The sequence below is a fragment of the Psammomys obesus genome, unplaced genomic scaffold (genome assembly GCF_907164565.1).
Source record: "Psammomys obesus unplaced genomic scaffold, mPsaObe1.curated_primary_1811, whole genome shotgun sequence".
NCBI lineage: Eukaryota > Metazoa > Chordata > Mammalia > Rodentia > Muridae > Psammomys > Psammomys obesus.
Window position 1 is genome coordinate 3,205,146 of NW_026595981.1, and position 19,179 is coordinate 3,224,324.

Consider the following 19,179-nt stretch of genomic DNA (forward strand, 5'->3'; position numbering starts at 1 on the left):
TCATTTTACTCTTACAAGGCTGAACTATAAACTGCAACTGAATATAATTGTCTTTAAAAACAAAATGATTGGCTGAGTAGTGGTGGCACACGCCTTAGATCCCAGCACTTAGGAGGCAGAGGCTGGTGGATCTCTGAGATTGAGACCAGCTGGGTCTACAGAGTGAGTTCCAGGACAGCCAGGGCTACACAGAGAATCCCTGTCTACAAAAGAAGGAAGGAAGGAAAGGGAGGGAGGGAGGGAAGGAAGGAAGGTAGGAAAGACTGAAAATACAGACATCTACTTAGGCCTTATTTCTTGAATTCGATGAGTCTTTGACTTTAGTAATATCTCTCTGTTCACAGAACTATATGCTGTTCCCTGCTAGTGATTTATTTAGTATTTCAAAATGCAATTTTGACATTAAGGTCATTTCCAAATGGTCTAATGGACTTTGAAAACTAACTGACTTTTATTCCACATAAAGTCACATAATTGCTAATACAGAAAAGAAATTTCAAGCAGTTATTTTATCAGTCAGCAGTGGGCATTTTTCAGCTCTGAAATGAAAAGAATTAAGAAGCTTGTACTGTCTCTATCCAGATGATGCTGTAATCCATTACTGAAATACAGGATTAGAAGAAATTGATTAGGTATTGTTGTTAGCGTGTATGTGTGCGTGTGTGTGTGTGTGTGTGCAGAGCCATATTTGTGAGAGTCCAAGAGGAGACCAGAGCAGCAAGCACTCTAAGCCTCTGAGCCATTTCTCCAGCCCCTTATTTTTTATTTCAAATAAAATCAGCAGTCCCAGTATGGTGACTCATGCCTTTAACCCCAACACTCAGAAACAAGAGGCAAGTGGATCTCTTGAGTTTTCAGCCAGCCTGGTCTACAGAGCATTCCAGGGAAGCCTGCTACATAGAGAAACCTTCTCTCAGAAAAATAAGTGTGCTTGCTTTATCTTCTAATCATTTTATTGAATGTAACTCATAACACAAATAGAGTTAACAAAAATAAAACATGCATTTCTATGGATTTTAGTTTGTGAGTTGTACAAACCATCATAATTAATTAATTGGTTAATTTTTCTAATTATGATAATCCATAATGATTAATTGTGGTAATTAATAACTTATTAAAACTAGAAAGAGACCACGTATGCTTCCTCAGTCATATTTCCTTTCTAGTTTCTAGAAGCTACTAATGTCATCAGATGACAACTGCTTTTTGGCTGCTGTGAACAATCCTGCTGTGAGCACCTGTGTGCAGGCTGTGGTGTGAGACTAATGCTGTGGGTGACTCTGTCGTCAGCCTTCTCAGGACTCGCCACGCCAGCGACCACAGCAGTTGCACCTTGTCACATTCCTGCTGTGGGCTTCACTTTTTTTGTTTGTTTGCTTTTAGTTTTGGTTTTTGGTTTTTTTGGGGTTTTTTGGGGTTTTTTTGTTTTTGTTTTTTGGTTTTTTTTTTTGTTTTTGTTTTTTGAGTCAGGGTTTCTCTGTATAGCCTTGGCTATCCTGAACTTGCTTTGTAGACCAGGCTGGCCTCGAACTCACAGAGATCCGCCTGCCTCTGCTGCCCGAGTGCTGGTATTACAGGCATGTGCCACCATGCCTGGTGTGTTTTACTTTTTAAATTTAAAAAAAAAAAAAAATATTTCTATTTAGTAGGCTTTGGTGCTATGTTAAAACAAATTCGGTTTATGTTTCAGAAATTTTGGGCCTATTTGGTCTTGACCATAGAGTAATTATATCTCTTCCTGTAGTGGTTTTTTTTTTTTTTTTTTCAGAAACTGAGTCTGTGGAGCCCCACATTTGGCTAGTTAAATCAAATAGTTTTATAGAACTGAGCCTGTGTTGGCTACAGTAAACCCTAGTGATGCAGGGAGAGAGGTGATGGAAGAGTTTTTAATAGAGAAATTCTTTTCTGCCAACATCCCAAAACATGAGAACTCTTAGCAGGAGTGTAGCCAGATAGATTTGAGGGCATCTCAGGTCCAGCTTTTGATGGACCCTCACAGTTTCTTGCATAAAATCTGGCATTCAGAAAAATTTCTCTTCTTTTTTTGGGGGGAGTGTATCAATAGCCTGGTTTTATGCTAACAACTTCCAAATTAAATTTTATTGTTGGTAATTTAGCAACAGATAATGCTGGATTCTGGGTGTCAGGTTGATTTTTGTATATAGATATCAGGGCTGTTTCCAGAATACTTTCAAAGATGAGATTTTGAAACCATACATAAGCTGGAAATGTCATTTAGATATTGAAGTTGGTAGATACAGTGCTGGAAATTAGTTTTAGCCTGAGTAACAGAATACGTGCCTTCCCCTTGATTTTTTTCAAAGGGTGCGGTATATCTTGAACGTCACTCGAGAGATAGACAACTTCTTTCCTGGAGTCTTTGAGTACCATAACATTCGAGTGTATGATGAAGAGGCAACAGACCTCCTGGCTTACTGGAATGACACTTACAAATTCATCTCAAAAGCAAAGTGAGTATTGTGACACACACACACACACACACACACACACACACACACACACATATGTATATCCCTCTTCATAGTGTAAAAATGGCAGGAATGACACTGAGCTAGTTTACTGATAGAACGTAGAGAAAGCGATGTGAAGAAAAACTACTGAGATTTTATAACCTTGGACAGAAGATTAATGACCTAACATTTTCCCTTTAAGCAAACGAAGTCACTTAGAATAAGATAACCTCATATATGACCTGGTGGTGGTGGCACACCCCTTTAATCCCAGCACTCAGGAGCAGAAGCAGAGGTGGATCTCTGAGATGTAGGCCAGCCTGGTCTATAGAGAAAGTTCCAGGACAGCCAGGGCCACACAGAGAAACTCTCTCTTTTTTTTTTGGGGGGGGGGGGGAATCCTCTAAAGAAATAAATTTGAGAAACAAGGGGGAAAAAAAACAAAACTTTTTTTTGAGAAAATGTCTCTCACTGTGTAGACTTAAATAGCCTAGAACTCTAGGCAGACCAGGCTGGGCTGGGAATCACAGAAATCTGCCTGCTTCTGCCTCCAGAGTGCTTAGATTAAAGGTATGCACTACCCACCATGCCTAGCTCTGAATTAAATTCTTAAATTGCCACTGGGGATATATGTAAGTTGTGTAGCAAAAACTGTTGTAAGCAGATGAAATACCAGGTCTATCTGAGGACAAGGAGAGAAATAGTAAACTTCAAAACCTTTGTAGTTATTGGCTTTATTATAGATACTCAAAATGATGAGATTTTTCCCTTGCCTTTCATTGATGTCATCTTAAAATTAATTGACAAAGCTCTAAGGGACTTCCTTTCCCAATTTTATTCATCCTTTCACTGGGAAGAGTCATATGTGCTATTTGGCCATGTTCCTCTTCAAAAGGAACAGCATTCAAACCATCTTTAGTAGATGGGAAACAGTTCTCTAACTTCTTCAGAAATTAGTCTACAATCCCTTAACAATCTTGATAGACAGGACAAGCACCAAATCCATTGCCTGTCATAATTGATGAATCAGGATCATCAAATATATTTGTCTCCTTAATTTTGTAAAATAGTTCAGACCATGGGCTTTCAGTACTCTACAAACTCCCAGAAACAGGAGAGGCTTTGGTAATTGATAGTGCTGGCCAATTGGAAAGTCTGTTCTAGATGTTTAAAAGATTCATCCTTATACTTCTGTTTCTCTAGAACTACTTTTGGCATCAAAATCTGTATTAATCAGGCTTCTCTAGAGTAACAGAATTTATAGAACATATAGATAGATATGGGATTTTTTTTACATATATATGTATGTGTGTATGCATATATATATACACACACACACACACACACATATATATATATATATACACACATACATATATATACATGAGATGTATATATAGATATATAAACAAACATAAAAGAATGACTTACAGGCTTCTGTCAAGCTAATTTTACTTAGGCTTGTCCCAAATTAAGCACCTTCCATACCTATTGGCAAAGGCCTGAAATTTGATACATCAAAGTTATTAGAGCTCATTTGGAAAATTTTTATCTGAACCACTGTGCATCAGCTTTCTAACTATAGTCTAATGAAAACTGGGTAGCTCTATAGTAAGGACCAGTGAGATGGCTCAGTGCTTGCTGCCAAGCCTGATGACCTAAGTCAAATCCCCATAACCCACAGGGTAGAAGTTGAGACTAACTCCTCCAAGTCATCCTATGACCTCCACATGTGGACCCCCACTCAGTTGCCCACCCACCCACACAAATAAATAAGTACAGTTTTTAAAATTAAGAAAAATTATTTCATTCCATACTTTGCATTCTTGTAGCTTATCTGCTCAGTGGTTTGGGCACCTCCGGCTCCCTTGCACTGATAATTCTTCACTCATTTATATAGCTCATGTCTGTAGAAAAGTAAGATTATAAGCTTCTAGAAGAAGGCTTGTCAGCCATCAATATAGTCAATGAGCAAATGAATAGTTTGTCCCCTTATGCTCATATGTACATGTTTTAATTATTTCAACGGTTACTTGAAAGGATTCTAGAATCTATGAGCAGTAGCTATAGAGTAAGAGTTCTTTTTCTGTAGGTTTTAAAATATTCCTTCTTCAACAGCTGGAAGATGTAGTCAGTAGATCCATAAGCTTATTCATGCATTTAATTGATCCTTGAAGACTGACTTTATGCTATAACACTACATTATTAAAATTACAACATAACTGAGCATTGTTCATATCCAATATAATTAGCCTTGACCTGTTAAGACTGAGGTATTTTGTTTGCTTTTGTGGTAGCATTGTTTTTACTTCCTTCCCTTGTATTAAAAACCACAGCGACTGGACCATAGCTTAGTGGTAGAGCATGTCCTTAGTATGTGTGGAGCCCTGAGATCAGTTCAAAGCACACAAAAAAAGAAAGAAAGAAAAAGAAAAAAAACAGGCAGCTCTCATCTATGCCACCTTTATCACTGAGAAAGACATCTGATATATCACATGCTTTCCTCCAGTTCCCTGGGATGGTGGTGGTGTGTGAAAAGTGATATCTAGAGTTGTGTTTTGGAATAGAATAGAAATGTTGGCTTCATTTATGCTTTCCTCTAGGGACAGAGCCCTTCCTGGGAACTTTAGCTAAAAAGAACTCAATTAGAATAAATCAAATGAGTCATTACCACACCTGTAGCTCAGGAGAATGCCAACCAGAAGACAGGCTTGAAGCTATGAGGGAACTGGCCTCCACCACACAGGAGCCGAGCTCCAGGTCCAGATGTGAGGTTCTCTCCACACTGCAATGTTTAGTGCACTACCACATTGAATTTTAATTGTCTGCTTCGATAACTAAATCTTGTTCTTTAGGATAAAAACCGTGTGTTACTTAATAATGTACAAGGTGCTTGTACATTATTATTATATGTGGTAAATCTTTACTGAGTGGATTAAAAAGGCTTAATATTAAAATTGAGGAAAAAAAAGTGATAGCACCCTATCTTTAATCCCAGCATTCAGGAGGCAGAGGCAGGCAGATCTCTGAGTTTGAGGACAGCCAGGGATAATCCTTATCTCAAGCAAAAAAAAAACAAATAAGTAAACATTATTTAAAGGTACAGTTAAAGCTGCCTGCTTTACCCTAATATTTGATCATAGAGGCACATGAATGTACTAAGATGACAATGTTGCACAGCTAAAGAAATTACAAATGGGAGGGCAGTACAGGAGCCTCAAATCCACTGTACCATCTGTTGTTCTGTCTTTTTCCCCTCACGCTCCCAACTAGGAAACATGGATCTAAATGCCTTGTGCACTGCAAAATGGGGGTGAGTCGCTCGGCCTCCACTGTGATCGCCTATGCAATGAAGGAGTATGGCTGGAATCTGGACCGAGCCTATGACTATGTGAAGGAAAGACGGACAGTGACCAAGCCCAACCCTAGCTTCATGAGACAACTGGAAGAGTACCAAGGGATCTTACTGGCAAGGTAGGTCTTCGGTGGCTTTCTATGAACCCTTCCTTACACTTCCATAAGGCAGACCAGAGAATCATTCTCTGCCTCTCATCTGTAGCCTAACTTGGATATAATTTTTTTTTAACTTGGATTTCTTTCTCTATCAGTTTGTTTGTTTTTGTTTTTGTTTTTCAAAATATAAATTTAAGATTAGCATGGGAGATTAGGCATATAATCTTTCAGGTTGTTTGGTAGATAAAAGAAAAATTAGGACCGCATTTTATTTTCAGTTAGGTGCAACACCACATGTCAGCGTCTTAAAAGGCTGGCTACCGCTGCCTTACCAAGATGGATACCCATTGCCCCTAAGGTGCTGCCGGTGTTCCCTAAAACTCTTGGAGGAAAAAAATAACCCAAATAACAACAGGTATTTTTTTTTCTCCAAGTATTTAGTTTTAAGGAGCTCTCTAGTAATTTGATCATGTGGCAACTTTGTACAAGCCCATTTGAGGGTTATACCCAGAAATACCTTGCTCTTTAAAAAAATTTTTTTTTATCAAATTTTATGTATGTGCTATGTGAAACTGAAAAAAGTTACAAAGGGGAAAAAAATCTTAATTTAATATCTACAAATAATAGTAAAGATTGCCTTACATATCTCTCTAGGTTTTGTTTTATCATACATTTTGATAGATACTTTTTCACAAGAACTATTTTCAGCCTGCCTTTCTACCTAGTACTGTCTTCAGCTCCTTCCTGTATCAATGAGAAACAGCTGTATTCAGTAATAATTTGGTGGTTGATTATTAAAACGAATAATTCCATTACCTTTGAGGGTTAAAAATCACCTTCATCTACTTTTGCGTCAGATAGTAAGTGACTTGAGGATCATTTTCTTGTGTGTCACATGCTGAAATTCTTGATAGATTTGGTTTGTTTTCCCTGTGAGCAATTCTAGGTTGTGTTTTTTAGGGTAATGGCACAGCTGTCTGAAAGTAGTTGCAGCTGGTGCCAGGGTTTGACTCCAGCAAGTCTCATGACTTGATCTTGACTCTCAGATCTGGGCTATGTTTCCACAGAACAAAATGTTAAACAGCTTCCAGCCTATCCAGTCAGAGGGGCCGCCCTCCAGCCCCAGAGAATTGTGAAAATGTGACCACAACATAGCATTATGGTTTCCACTAAACCCCGCCCATTTATTCAGCAGTCAAAATGATTTCAGTTAAGCCTCTGTCCTAAGAAGCTGGAAGAATATTCAGTCCTCCTGTTTCAAAGAAGTTCTAGTCTTTAGAACCAGACATTTTTAGATTAAATCAGAAGATAGGACACAGAAGTTCTTTTTGGAACAAAAAAAAAAGGTACCTAAGCATTTGAGAACATGAATATTACATGTTCCCAGACACACACAGCACACATAACGGATATTAGGCAATGTCCTCATGTGACCTACTGAGAGGAAGGACGCACATATCCTGCCAACTTCAGTATTTATTCTGGAATCCCAGGCTACTGCAAGCTGTTGGGTTGGTTCCCGCCCTCCCCCCTCTAACTTCCCATATGTGTTTTTTCTTAGATGTTAAAGGAATTTCAGGAGAGAAAAAAAATCTTAAATAGGATATGAAGGGCAGCATAAACTAGAAAATCACACTTCCTCTTTCCTTTTTCTTTCCTTTTCTGCACCATCCTGACTTCCTGAGCTTGATTCATAAAGGGAGGGCAAACTCGAGAGAAAAACACAGAATTTGCATCATTAGATCTAGTTTCTGTTCCTAGTCACCCATTGCTGCAGCCTTCAGACATTTACTTAGTGTTTCTAGTCCCCATTTGACCCCCATCTGTAAAATTAAAACATCAAGATGAAGTTGAGAGGGGTGGTGCATGCCTTTAACTCCAGCACTTGGAGGCAGGTTAAACCTTACTTTCTCTCCACTTCACTGGTGTCACCTGTGTGTGTGGTGTTCTACAGAGGAAGGGGAAATTTCTGAAAGTTAGATAGAAAATCAACCACCAAAGTTTGGTTATTTCTTAGTAGTATTTTTTTCTGGCTCTTGTATTTCTTATCCTAGGAAACACATGGTAGCTTTAAAAAGAGTTGTGATTCCCAACATCCTCTAACCGAAGTTACCCTGAGCAGCACTGGGTACTTAGCTGGAGCTGGCAGCTCTCTGTTGGAGAGAGCTCCTTGGTGTGCTGACCTCTTAGTAACACATTTTTGTAGTAATATCTGAATTGATTACAGTCTTAACTAGAACATGATGGTGCTGGCCACGTGTCAGCCCCCTGAAGTGCAAAGGACTTTTTACATCCTTCAAAATATCATTGGTAGCTTAGAAGCAGCTGGTTTACTCTTCCACTTGAAGACCTAAAAAGGGTGCTATCATTAAACTATTGCTATTTTTCATAGTGTATTTTTTTTTATTTCTTTATAGTTGTGGGGTAGTAGCAGGCATAGCGAGTGCTAAAGCTCTTCTGTTATTCTGTATTCTGATTATACAAGTACCTGCCAAATTTGTGTTCTGTCAGACAGATTCAAGTTTCAAACAGACCATTTGCAAGCTGGACCATGTGTCTGGGGTATTAGGTTCCAGTGTAAAGGGGGCAAGAAGGAAAAACTAAGTGACAGCTAGGGAGAATTTGTGCCTTGTGTCCTTTGACATGTCCATTTGAAGAACCTGGTCATGAGGGCCAGAAGAGGCAGATGGGGGTTTTTTGGTTGTTGTTGTTTTTCCTGGCTTTCTGGTAGAGAGCAGTCTAGCTAGATAAAGTGTCATCAAGCAGCAGGGAACCTGAAATGAAAGGACATGGATTTCTGGTTCCCTGACAGCCAAGCCTAGTTGTGGCTTAAAAGGATTTCTTAATAGCTTTCTGGTTAAATAATCAAAAATATTGAGGACCATACACAGCTCACAGAAATGCCCAGTGCTTTTCCGAGTACTCTAGAGAGTAGTCCCAGCCAGTCTTATTTCCCTGCTCCTGCACTTGTTTTCTTTTGTAGACATTTCTAAGAGTGGATGCTTTTACCTAACTTGTGACAAGAAAGCAGAGGAATGGAATGGAATGTCTTACATATCTTATCAATTCCATTTCTTTCCTGCTCTTCTAATAAATAAAAAACTTAAACTCTTACCCCGAGTGGCTCAGTCATATGTGTCTGTGTTTACATGAATCCACATTCAGGTCAGAGGCCACCAAGGGAGGGAGATCTGAGACATGGTTGCATCATCTAGGCCACAGGCCAACTCTGAAGTTCCTTTTTGGCAACTTGTTTATTTACTTGCCTGCCTAGAATGGGAGTTGGGGGGTCAGCTGGATTAGAGGTTAACAGCTTAAAATAATAGATATAATCTAGTGTTGTCCGTTGAGCGCTGCCAGTGTCGGTGTTAGAACACACTGGGTCCAGACAGGGCCTCACTGAAAAATGGTCTAGTGTCACAGTAAAGCCAGTGATGCGCACAGGCCCTATGGTCCATGAACTCTCCTTTCAGTATATAACATCTTTAAGAAACTGAAGTGTGTACTAGCCACAAGAAGGTCCCTGGCAATGTTGTTTATAGTAGCCAAGACTATTTGTTAACCATATGGATAAATTAATTGTGACACATTTATTCACTTTATGAAAATACATTTACATACAGTGATGGAGCTTAAAAACATGTTAGCCAAAATACTGTTTTAGGGTTAGGTGTGGTGGGTATGCCTTTAATCTCAGTAGAGGTAGGCAGATCTCTGTGAGTTCAAGGCCAGCTTGATCTTCATAGTGAGTTCCATGACAGCCAGAGCTATGTAGTAAGATTCAACATAAACAAAACAGTGTTACTGGAATGTCTTATATATCTTATCAATTCCATTTCTTTCCTGCTCTTCTAATAAATAAAAAAACCTACACTGTTACCCCGAGTGGCCCAGTCATATGTGTGTCTGTGTTTACATGAATCCACATTCAGGTCAGAGGCCACCAAGGGAGGGGAGAAGAAAAGAAAGGGAAGGATGGTTGCAGAGTGCAGGAGGGAGGCTGCCCACTGGGGATGTGGACAGTCAGGTCAGCAGGGAGCACATGAAGCTGTGCGTTAGCAGCAGTGCAAACCCTGCTCTGTGTTAGAGAGCTGCTTCAGGCCAGTCTTCGGACTAGATTTTTTTCTTTCTCTTTCATAAGTAGGTATCAGTTGTATTCCCAATCCTCAGTGGAGTGTTTTCTGATGATCATCAGCTCCCAGAGCAGAAGGATGTCCCTGCTGGGCAGCAGGCCGTGATGTTAGCCACTTCCCCAGAAGCATTCCCTGTTTATACTCATCAAACAACCTCCATCTCATATTCCCTCCTGACTGATAATTTTTTAATGTAGTAAGCTTATTCATTTTATGTATGAGTGTTTTGCCTACATGTATGTATGGGCACCACATGCAAGCTTGGTACCCATGGAACTCAGGAGAGGGCGTTAGATCCCCTGGAACTGGAGTTTTTTTTTTTTTTAATTTATTTATTTTATGTGCATTGGTATGAGGGTGTCAGATGACCTGGAACTGGAGGTACAGACAGTTGTGAGCTGCCATGTGGGTGTTGGGAATTGAACCTGGGTCCTTTGGAAGAACCGACAGTGCTCTTAACCACTGAGCCATCTCTCCAGCCCCTGGAACTGGAGTTATGATGGTTGTGAACTACCATGTGGGTGCTAGGAATTGAACCTGAGTCCTCTGCAAAAGCGCTTGTTCTTAACCACTGAGCTATCTCTCCACCCCTGACTGATAAGTAATTTGCAAGCATTTTTTTAAAAAAACATACTTTGGGGAATTCTTGGGATCATGGAAACTTCTCATTTGTTTGTTAGCTAATACAAATCAGCTGCTGTTTCATACTGTCAGATGGCTAACAGCTACTCTCCAAGCTGTCTCCTGGGTCAAATGCATCACAGGAATTATCCTACTGTGGTACGTGAGCAATCCTGTTTGAACAACCCCACGACAAGTGACAGTGTAGAAAATAGAAAGCGCAGTCATAGGTAGGCTGGAAACAAAGGCGTCCAGACCTGAGAAAAGGCACTTTGACAGGAAGCAAACTGGCCCTGGTTGGTAATAATACAGTTTAGTCCACACTTGCCCCTCCCAGCAGCATCTCACTTACTTGAGATGTGTGAGATGCTGTCTCCTCCTAGGGGTGGCTGGAGGTCATGCAGCTGGGAAAGGGCAAAACCACTGTAAACTGGGCTGATTATAGTTTGTCCTCATTAACAGACTTAGCCTGTTCCCTGTGAGGGAAAGCACCTTCTGTTGTGAAGGCCTGCGTCAGAGCGCCCCACCCAAGGACCACACAGCAGCAGGAGCTGAGAGCAGGTGTAGAGTGGAGAAGAAACAAGGTCACACCAGTATAAGCACATGACTCAGCAGAACCTTCATGTGGCCCCAAGCCCAGGGCAAGTTGTTTGAGGCTGAGTTTCCCACTCCACCCAGAAGTTAGGTAACACTCTGCCTGCTTACAAATCACGGGACTGTCAAGCACCATCCTTAGGATCTAGTCCTAACCAACCATACAGGCAGCTGAGAAATTTTGGCAGGGGCTTTGGAAATTGTGCTTCCTAGAACCACATAATTTGAAGTGAATCTCATTCTCACCTCAGACTTCACTTCATGAAATAACCAAAGGATGACTATGTAGTGGCCTTTGGAGTTGGTGAATGGCCCTCTTTGGCCCACATGTTTTTCCAAGTGTTGTCTTGGTTTCTAAGATCTTTTGGGAAAAGCCAGCCCTTTTTATTCATTCTCTTCATTCTGTGATTGACTGTTCTCTCCAGAGGTACTGGGCCACCTTTATATTCTAACTTAGGAGTGATCACCTTAAAGGCACATGCCTTTAATCCTAGCACTAAGATGCAGAGGCAGGTGTATCTCTGTGAATCCAAATACATGTGGTGTATACACACACACACATACACACACACACACACACACACACACACACACACACACGTATGACACACCTTCAAATATTTACTCAAAAAAACTTTTAACAGGAAGAACTGGCTATTTAAGGATTAAAACTGGAGTGATATTGCTACACTTAACTCTTTAAAAAAGGTCTACAGACATCTGAGATAGCCCATCAGGCAAAAATGCTCGCCACTGAGCCTGATAACTTGGGCTCAGTCTTAGGATGGAGTGAGAAAACAACTATCCCAAGTCATTCTCTGATTTCCACTTGTATGCCATACTATGGCACAAATAGTAAATGTGGTCATACATACATACATACATACATACATACATACATACATACAGTCTGTAGTTCACACTCTTATCAACACCAAGAGAGAACTTGTCAGTAGTGACTGTAAACAATTTCAGCTCCCATTAATCTAATTACATTAAAAAAAAGAAAAGTCAGATCTCAGCACTCAGAGGGCAGAAGCAGGGGCATCTCTTGAGTGTCAGCTGGTCTCTGTAGTAAGTTCCAGGTCAGCCAGGGCTATGTAGTGAGGACCCTGTCTCAAAAAAACAAGAACAGATCTCAACAACTTATTGCTATTTGCTTTGGGTTTTTTTTTTGGGGGGGGGGTGTTTTTGTGTGTATGTTTGCTCCTATTAAGTTGTGCATCTTTTGAAGTGTTTATTGTCTTGGGCCATCAAATAGTAGAAGGGATTTGGAGGAGACTGAGGTTTCTCTGTATGTGGTTTCCTGGAAGGATGTTGACTGTTTTCACAAACCAAAGTAAGGTGTTTCCTGTTTGTGTCGTCCACAGCAAACAGCGGCATAACAAACTCTGGAGGTCTCACTCAGACAGCGACCTCTCAGACCACCATGAACCCATCTGCAAACCTGGGCTCGAGCTCAACAAGAAGGAGATGACCACTTCAGCAGACCAGATCACCGAGGTGAAGACCGTGGAGAACCTTGCAGCCATGCCTCCCGTCTTTGTGGAGCATGTGGTCCCACAAGATGCAAATCAGAAAGGGCTGCGCACCAGAGAAAGACTCATCTGCTTGGAGTTTTCTTCACAAGAATTTCATGCTGGACAGATTGAAGATGAATTAAATTTAAATGATATCAATGGATGCTCATCCGGGTGTTGTCTCGGTGAATCAAAATTCTCTCTTGACAACTGCCATGCATCTAAAGCCTTAATCCAACCTGGACAGACCCCAGAAATGGCCAACAAGTTCCCAGACTTAGCAGTGGAAGATTTGGAGACAGACGCACTGAAAGCAGACATGAATGTCCACTTACTGCCAATGGAAGAGTTGACATCTCGACTGAAAGACCTCCCCATGTCACCTGATCCGGAGTCACCAAGCCCCCAACCCAGTTGCCAAGCTGCCATCTCCGATTTTAGTTCCGATCGTATTGATTTTTTCAGTGCCCTAGAGAAATTTGTAGAGCTTTCCCAAGAAACCCGGTCCCGATCTTTTTCCCACTCAAGGACAGAAGAAGTTGGTGGAGGAAGGAGTGAGGCTTGTCGCCTGTCAGTGATAGAGGTGGCTCCTTCAGAGATGGCAGCCGATGACCAGAGAAGCAGCTCTTTGAGCAATACGCCCCGTGCATCTGAGGAGTCTTCGCTGGATGAGGACCAGCCCAAGGTACAGCTGCTTTATGGCTTTGTAGTCAGTGAAATTCTCACCAAAGAAACTACTGAAGGCTCTGCGGTGTGAACATCTGGGCATGGGGGCCTCACCCATGCCACGCCAGCACTGTACTGCTGAACTTTGAATCAGAGCTTTGTGTCAGTTGGCAGTTGACAGTCACCGATGCCCAGAGAGCCAGAGTGATGAGAGCCCCCTGGAGCTTGAGTCACACAGGCGTGAGCTACCCACCATAGGTGCTGGGAACTGAGCTCTCGTCCTCTGGGCATGCTCTTAACCACTGAGCCATTTCTTCAACCCCTTGACTCACTTTGATGTTAGTAAAGATTTTACTAGTAAAATAGTGAAGCAATCTGGCTGGGATCTTCCTTAAAACAGTGTGCTTTTTAAAGGATTTTATCTTTTCAGGCTTTGCTATCATTTTAGATTTATGTGTATAAATATTTTACCTGAGTTGGGCATGGTGGCACACACCCGTAATTCCAGTACTCAGGAGGCAGAGGCAGGAGGATCTCTGTGACATCAAGGCCAGCCTGGTCTATAAAGCGAGTCCAGGACAGCCAAGGCTACACAGAGAAATCCTGTCTTTAAAAAGCCTGCATGTATAAATGTATACTACATATGTGCCTGGTTCCCACAGAAATCAGAAAATGGCTTCAGATCCCCTGGAACTGTAGTTTTGAGTGGCTGTGACCACTGTTCGAGTACTGGGAATCTAACCCAGGTCCTGGCAAAAGCAATAAGATACCTTAGCCTCTGAACCATCTCTCTCCCCTTCCGGAAGCATTTCTGAAAGGAGAGGACAGAAGAAAGAAGTAGTGAAAACCAACGTCCTGACAGGTCCTTTCTGTGGACCTCCAGGGCTCAGATCAAAGCTCATCACTGATGAGTGTGCAGTGCTCCCTGAGCGAGACCTCATTCTGAGAGGATAGTTTGGTTTGGAAAAAATTTGTCTCAGGACGTTTACAATGTTGTGCTGGACATGTGTTAATAGTTGCCAGAGTAGCAGCAGATGGCCAAACTGAGTTCAGTGGTGCACTCAATAACATAGTGAATTCATCTCCAGTCTAGGTAGGTTGGGAGGATGAATTTGGGAGCAAATAAAGTGGCATATAGGTTTTGTTTGTTTGTTTGTTTGTTTTATTTTGTTTTGTTTTTCAAGACAGGTTTTTCTGTGTAGCTTTGACTTTCATTTTGGCTTTGGCAGTTTACTGTGTAGTTTTGGGCTAGGCTGGAACTCAGAGCCCCACCTGCCTCTGCCTCCCACATGCTGGGATTAAAGATGCGAGCTACCATGCCTGGCGTTGTGTGGTTTCTTATGAACCGTCACAGAAGCAGATGGAAATACCATAGATGGTCAGAAAAGCTGCTTTGTTTTGGTTTTTGTTTTGTCTGTTTTGAGACAAAGTCTCAGGTTTACTGCAACATAGCAAGTGATCTTAATGGACCTGATTAGACTTTTGTAACGCATCTATTTTGCAATACCAGGGACTGAACACAGGGCCCTGTGCACACCAGACAAGCGCTTTACCAACTGAGCTTTATTGCCAGCCCTGGTTCGATACCTGAGAGCTCATGAGTTCTACCTACTCCACCTTCGTCTGCTAGTTCCTTCTCCTCAAATACTGCAAGACAGCTCTTGCCTCTACTTCTGTTGCCTTTGTGTTTCTGTGGGAAGTCAGAATGTTTGAGCTCTCTTTATGGACCAGTCAGTACGGTGACGCTGACAGAAATAGCCTTCCTACTGAGTCCTTGGTCATATGAGTACTCCTTCCATGGCCTGTGCACATACCAGGCTCACCAGTTTTGCCAAGTTCACCTCCTCTTGATGTCCTGACAGCTTCCTCCAAAGGCAAGACTGACTTTATTAGTTTATACCAAATAAGACTCTTTTAAAGGACAAAGACCAATACAATTACTGAGAAAATACTGTATTTTGAAGTCACACAATGTTAACAAACAGATAGTCATAATGCTCTGACTTTTTTATTTTTTCTTTTTGTTTTTCAAGACAGGGTTTCTCTGTATAGCCTTGGCTGTTCTGGACTCACTTTGTAGACCAGGCTGGCCTTGATGTCACAAAGATCCACCTGCCTCTGCCTCCTGAGTGCTGGGGTGAAAGGCATTCACTACCATGCCTGGCTAATGCTCTGACTTTTAAAGGGGCCATTTCTATATTTTGAAGTTAATATTTTTTTTTTGCAGTGGGACCTGATTTTTGGAAGAGAAGGGGTTTGGGGTTAGAGGAGTGAAATATCTGAAAGGGTTCTAAAGTTGCTGAGGGAAATGGCTGACTAAGGAGCCACAGGAAGTTTAGGGATTGTTGCCAGGTGTGGTGGTGCCCACTTTCAGTCTCAGCACTAGAGAGGCACAGATGGGTGGTCTCTGTGAGTTCCAGGCCTGGAAAAGAAAGGGCTAGAGCTGGGCATGGTGGCGCACACCTTTAACCCCGAGGCAGAGAGAGGCAGGCCAGCCTGGTCTACAGAGTGAGTTCCAGGAAACCCAGGAAACAAGGAAGGAAGGGAAGGAGGGAGGGAGAGAGACAGGGAGGGAGAGAGAAAAAGAAAAAGAAAGAAAGGAGAAAGGGAGGGAGGAAGGGAAGGGGAAAAGAAAGGGCTAGAGATGTGGCTTATCAGTTTAGAGCACCTTTTCTTGCAGAAGAGCTGGGTTTGATTCCTAGCACCTATGTGGTAACTTATAATTATTCATGATTCTAGTTCCAGAGAATCTGATGCCCTCTCCTGATCTTTGTAGGCACTAGGCATGCATATGGTACACATACATGCAGGCAAAACATTTATATACTATACTTATGACTTAATCTTAAAAGAAAGGGAAAAAAAAAAAAGAGATTGTGAGTTCAGATACAAAGCCCATTCTCTAAGCCAGGAGGAACAGTGATATCTGAGATATGGTGACAGCTATTGAGAGAGAAAATAGTAAATCTTCAAATCATACATCAGATGACAGCTACAGCCATCTTGCGCTCTTACACTGGGCATTGAAGGTGGCCACCAAGCATTAGAAACAACTGGTCACCACCTGAATAAGTTTCTATCACAATAGAAGTTAATAAGCCAGCCAGGAAAAGTTTTCTTTACCTCATTTGGTCTATGTCCGTTACACTATCACTACTATGAAAACAGGGGATTATAAAGGTTACCATAGCTATTTGCATATCTTTAAATGAAGTCCTGAATTAAAATATTGCTTGAGTAAGCAGAACAAAATTTAGTAAAGCGTGATAAAGCTTTAATGAATTTTCTCCCTCTGGCCTATTGTATCGTGTTTTGTTTTCATGGTCTGACAGCACAGGGAGCCTGTGGCCTGCACTGTAATGTGTGTTCTCGCGGTCAGAGTTACTAAGGGAAGTACCCGCACTCCCAGGGAGGCCACAGTCTGCCGTAACCATCTCACTGTCTTCTCTTCTCAGGCAGTCTCAGAGCTTGTCAGCCCAGACACCATCATGCCTCACTCAGAAAATGCAGTTTCAGTCAAAGAAATTGTCACTGAGATTGAATCCATTAGTCAAGGAGCTGGGCAGATTCAGTTAAAAGGAGACATCCTCTCTAACCCATGCCATACACCAAAGAAGAACGCCGTCCTGGAGAGGGCACAAGCCCCCGACAACAAACCTGGACATTCGGAGCAGGAAGAGAGTTTCTATACTGTCCAGCCTGAACTAGCCAAAGACTCAGGGAAGTGCAACCCAGAAGGCTGTCTAAGCATACACGTCTCCACAGTAGACTTGGAGGAAGAGGAGCCAGTTGAGGAAGAACATGACTGGGGCCCAGGGACACACCCTGGTGCCAAGTGGTACCCTGGGTCAGTGAGGCGAGCCACCCTGGAGTTTGAAGAGCGCTTACGACAAGAGCAGGAGCACCATGGTACAGCCTCCACAGGTCCCACGTTGTCCAGTCGCAAAAATTCTAAGAACGATTCTTCTGTGGCAGACCTGATGCCAAAATGGAAAAGTGATGAAACCACCCCAGAACGTTCATTTCCCCTCAAAGAAGCAGAGGTGATCAGGGGTAAAGGGAAGTCCAGCGCGTCTGAAGCTGGACCACTGTCCCGCTGTGAGCACAATGCCACTGTCCCGGGCCCCGAGCTGCTGGAGGATCATCCCTTGCCAGCGCCTCAGGACTGCTTAGGGTCGGATACTGGAACAAAGACACAGGAGGGAGACCTGAAGAAGCAGAGGACCGTGATTCCAAACCAGGGGTGTGAGACACAGGCCACCCCTCAACCCCTCCCCAAGAGAATAGAAATCATTGAGTACACACAGACAGTTACATCAATTGCTCACACTGAGCCAGGAAATGAAACAGCACCCAACAGAGAGGGTGAGAAAGAAGGCCTGAGGAAGGTGAAGGTGGAGAGGGCTGTCACTGTGTTTTGTGTCCTGGATGAAAATCTGAACAGGACTCTAGACCCCAGCCAGGTTTCTTTGCATCCCCAAGAGCTACCTCTGCCTCACTCTTCCTCTGAGTATGACAGGCCCATTGACCCAGCCCCCATGCTAAGAAGCCCTGAAGACAAAGGGAACAGCCCATCCACACCTGTGGAGACAGCAGAGCCTTTGGTCAGTTGCAGTAGCCACGTAGCATCTATCAACTTGGATTCCTTGCATCCCGAGTCTGTGGCTCACCTGGAAGGCTGTGCGGAGCAGAGCAGCCCCACGGGCGGTGCGCCATCTACAGAGCGGGTTAGCCAGGAGGACAGCCGGGGGGGGCTTCCTTTCCAGGGGCAGTGGGGCCACACACACGTTCTCTCAGCTGAGTAATGAAGACCGAAGTTTAACCAACAGACTTGGTGACAACGCTGGGGTGTTAGAGCAAAAACTGGACCCATCACCTGAAGCCTGTCAGATCCCACACAGCTCTAGTGGTGAAGGTATAAGAGATCTCAGCCACAGCCCTGGTGTGGTGAAGGAAAGCACGAAAGAAGTTGAGTTTCCAGTGATCTTCCAGGCAGGGCTCTCCAGAACGTCACAAATGAGGCGCTCGGCTTCTCTTGCCAAGTTGGGTTCCCTGGACCTGTGTAAAGACTACTTACCAGAAAGAGAGCTTATCTCCTCGGAAGCCCCTCATCTCAAATTGCTTCAGCCCTTCCTCAGAACAGACTCTGGCATGCATGCCTTGGTGGCCCAAGAACACTCAGAAAGCCCAGGTGCCCACCAGAACCCACAGCCCACCAAGTATTTTGTAGAGCAGCTCAGAACAACAGAGTGTATCGTGCAGAGCAAACCAGTGGAGAGGCCCCTTGTGCAGTATGCCAAAGATTTTGGTTACAGTCAGCAGTGCTTGCTCCCCAAGGCAAGACCAGAATTGACTAGTCCTGTAGGAGGCCTTCCTTTACTGCAGACACAGGGACTGCAGTGTCCAGGCCCGGTTCCAGGGCTGGCCGTGGCACCCCGTCAGCAACATGGCAGAACTCACCCCCTTAGGAGACTAAAAAGAGCAAACGATAAAAAACGGACAACCAACCCCTTCTATAACACCATGTGATCCTGAGCCTATACACAAGATTTTCTAAGAAAAATGTTTGTTAAAGGGGTGGTGTAATAATGTAAGGAACATGCACTTTATTGGTTAATTTTATAATATTTTGGTCATTTTACTGTTCCTGGCTCAAGCAGGGTTTGGGTTTTTCTGTGTGTGTGTGTGTGTGTGTGTGTGTGTGTGTGTGTGTGTGTGTGT

The 19,179-nt window shown here is 42.8% G+C and overlaps 1 protein-coding gene across 1 annotated transcript in view; it reads left to right on the forward strand.

Annotated features, from left to right (window-relative positions):
- Ssh2 (slingshot protein phosphatase 2) overlaps positions 1-19,160 on the forward strand; it is a 234,447-nt gene extending 215,287 nt beyond the window's left edge. The window contains 5 exon segments of the mRNA XM_055620388.1: positions 2,325-2,471; positions 5,745-5,945; positions 12,643-13,477; positions 16,914-18,215; positions 18,217-19,160. Coding sequence (XP_055476363.1) covers positions 2,325-2,471; positions 5,745-5,945; positions 12,643-13,477; positions 16,914-18,215; positions 18,217-18,987 — 3,256 coding nt within the window. The 3' untranslated portion in view covers positions 18,988-19,160.
- Positions 19,161-19,179: the final 19 nt, after the last annotated feature.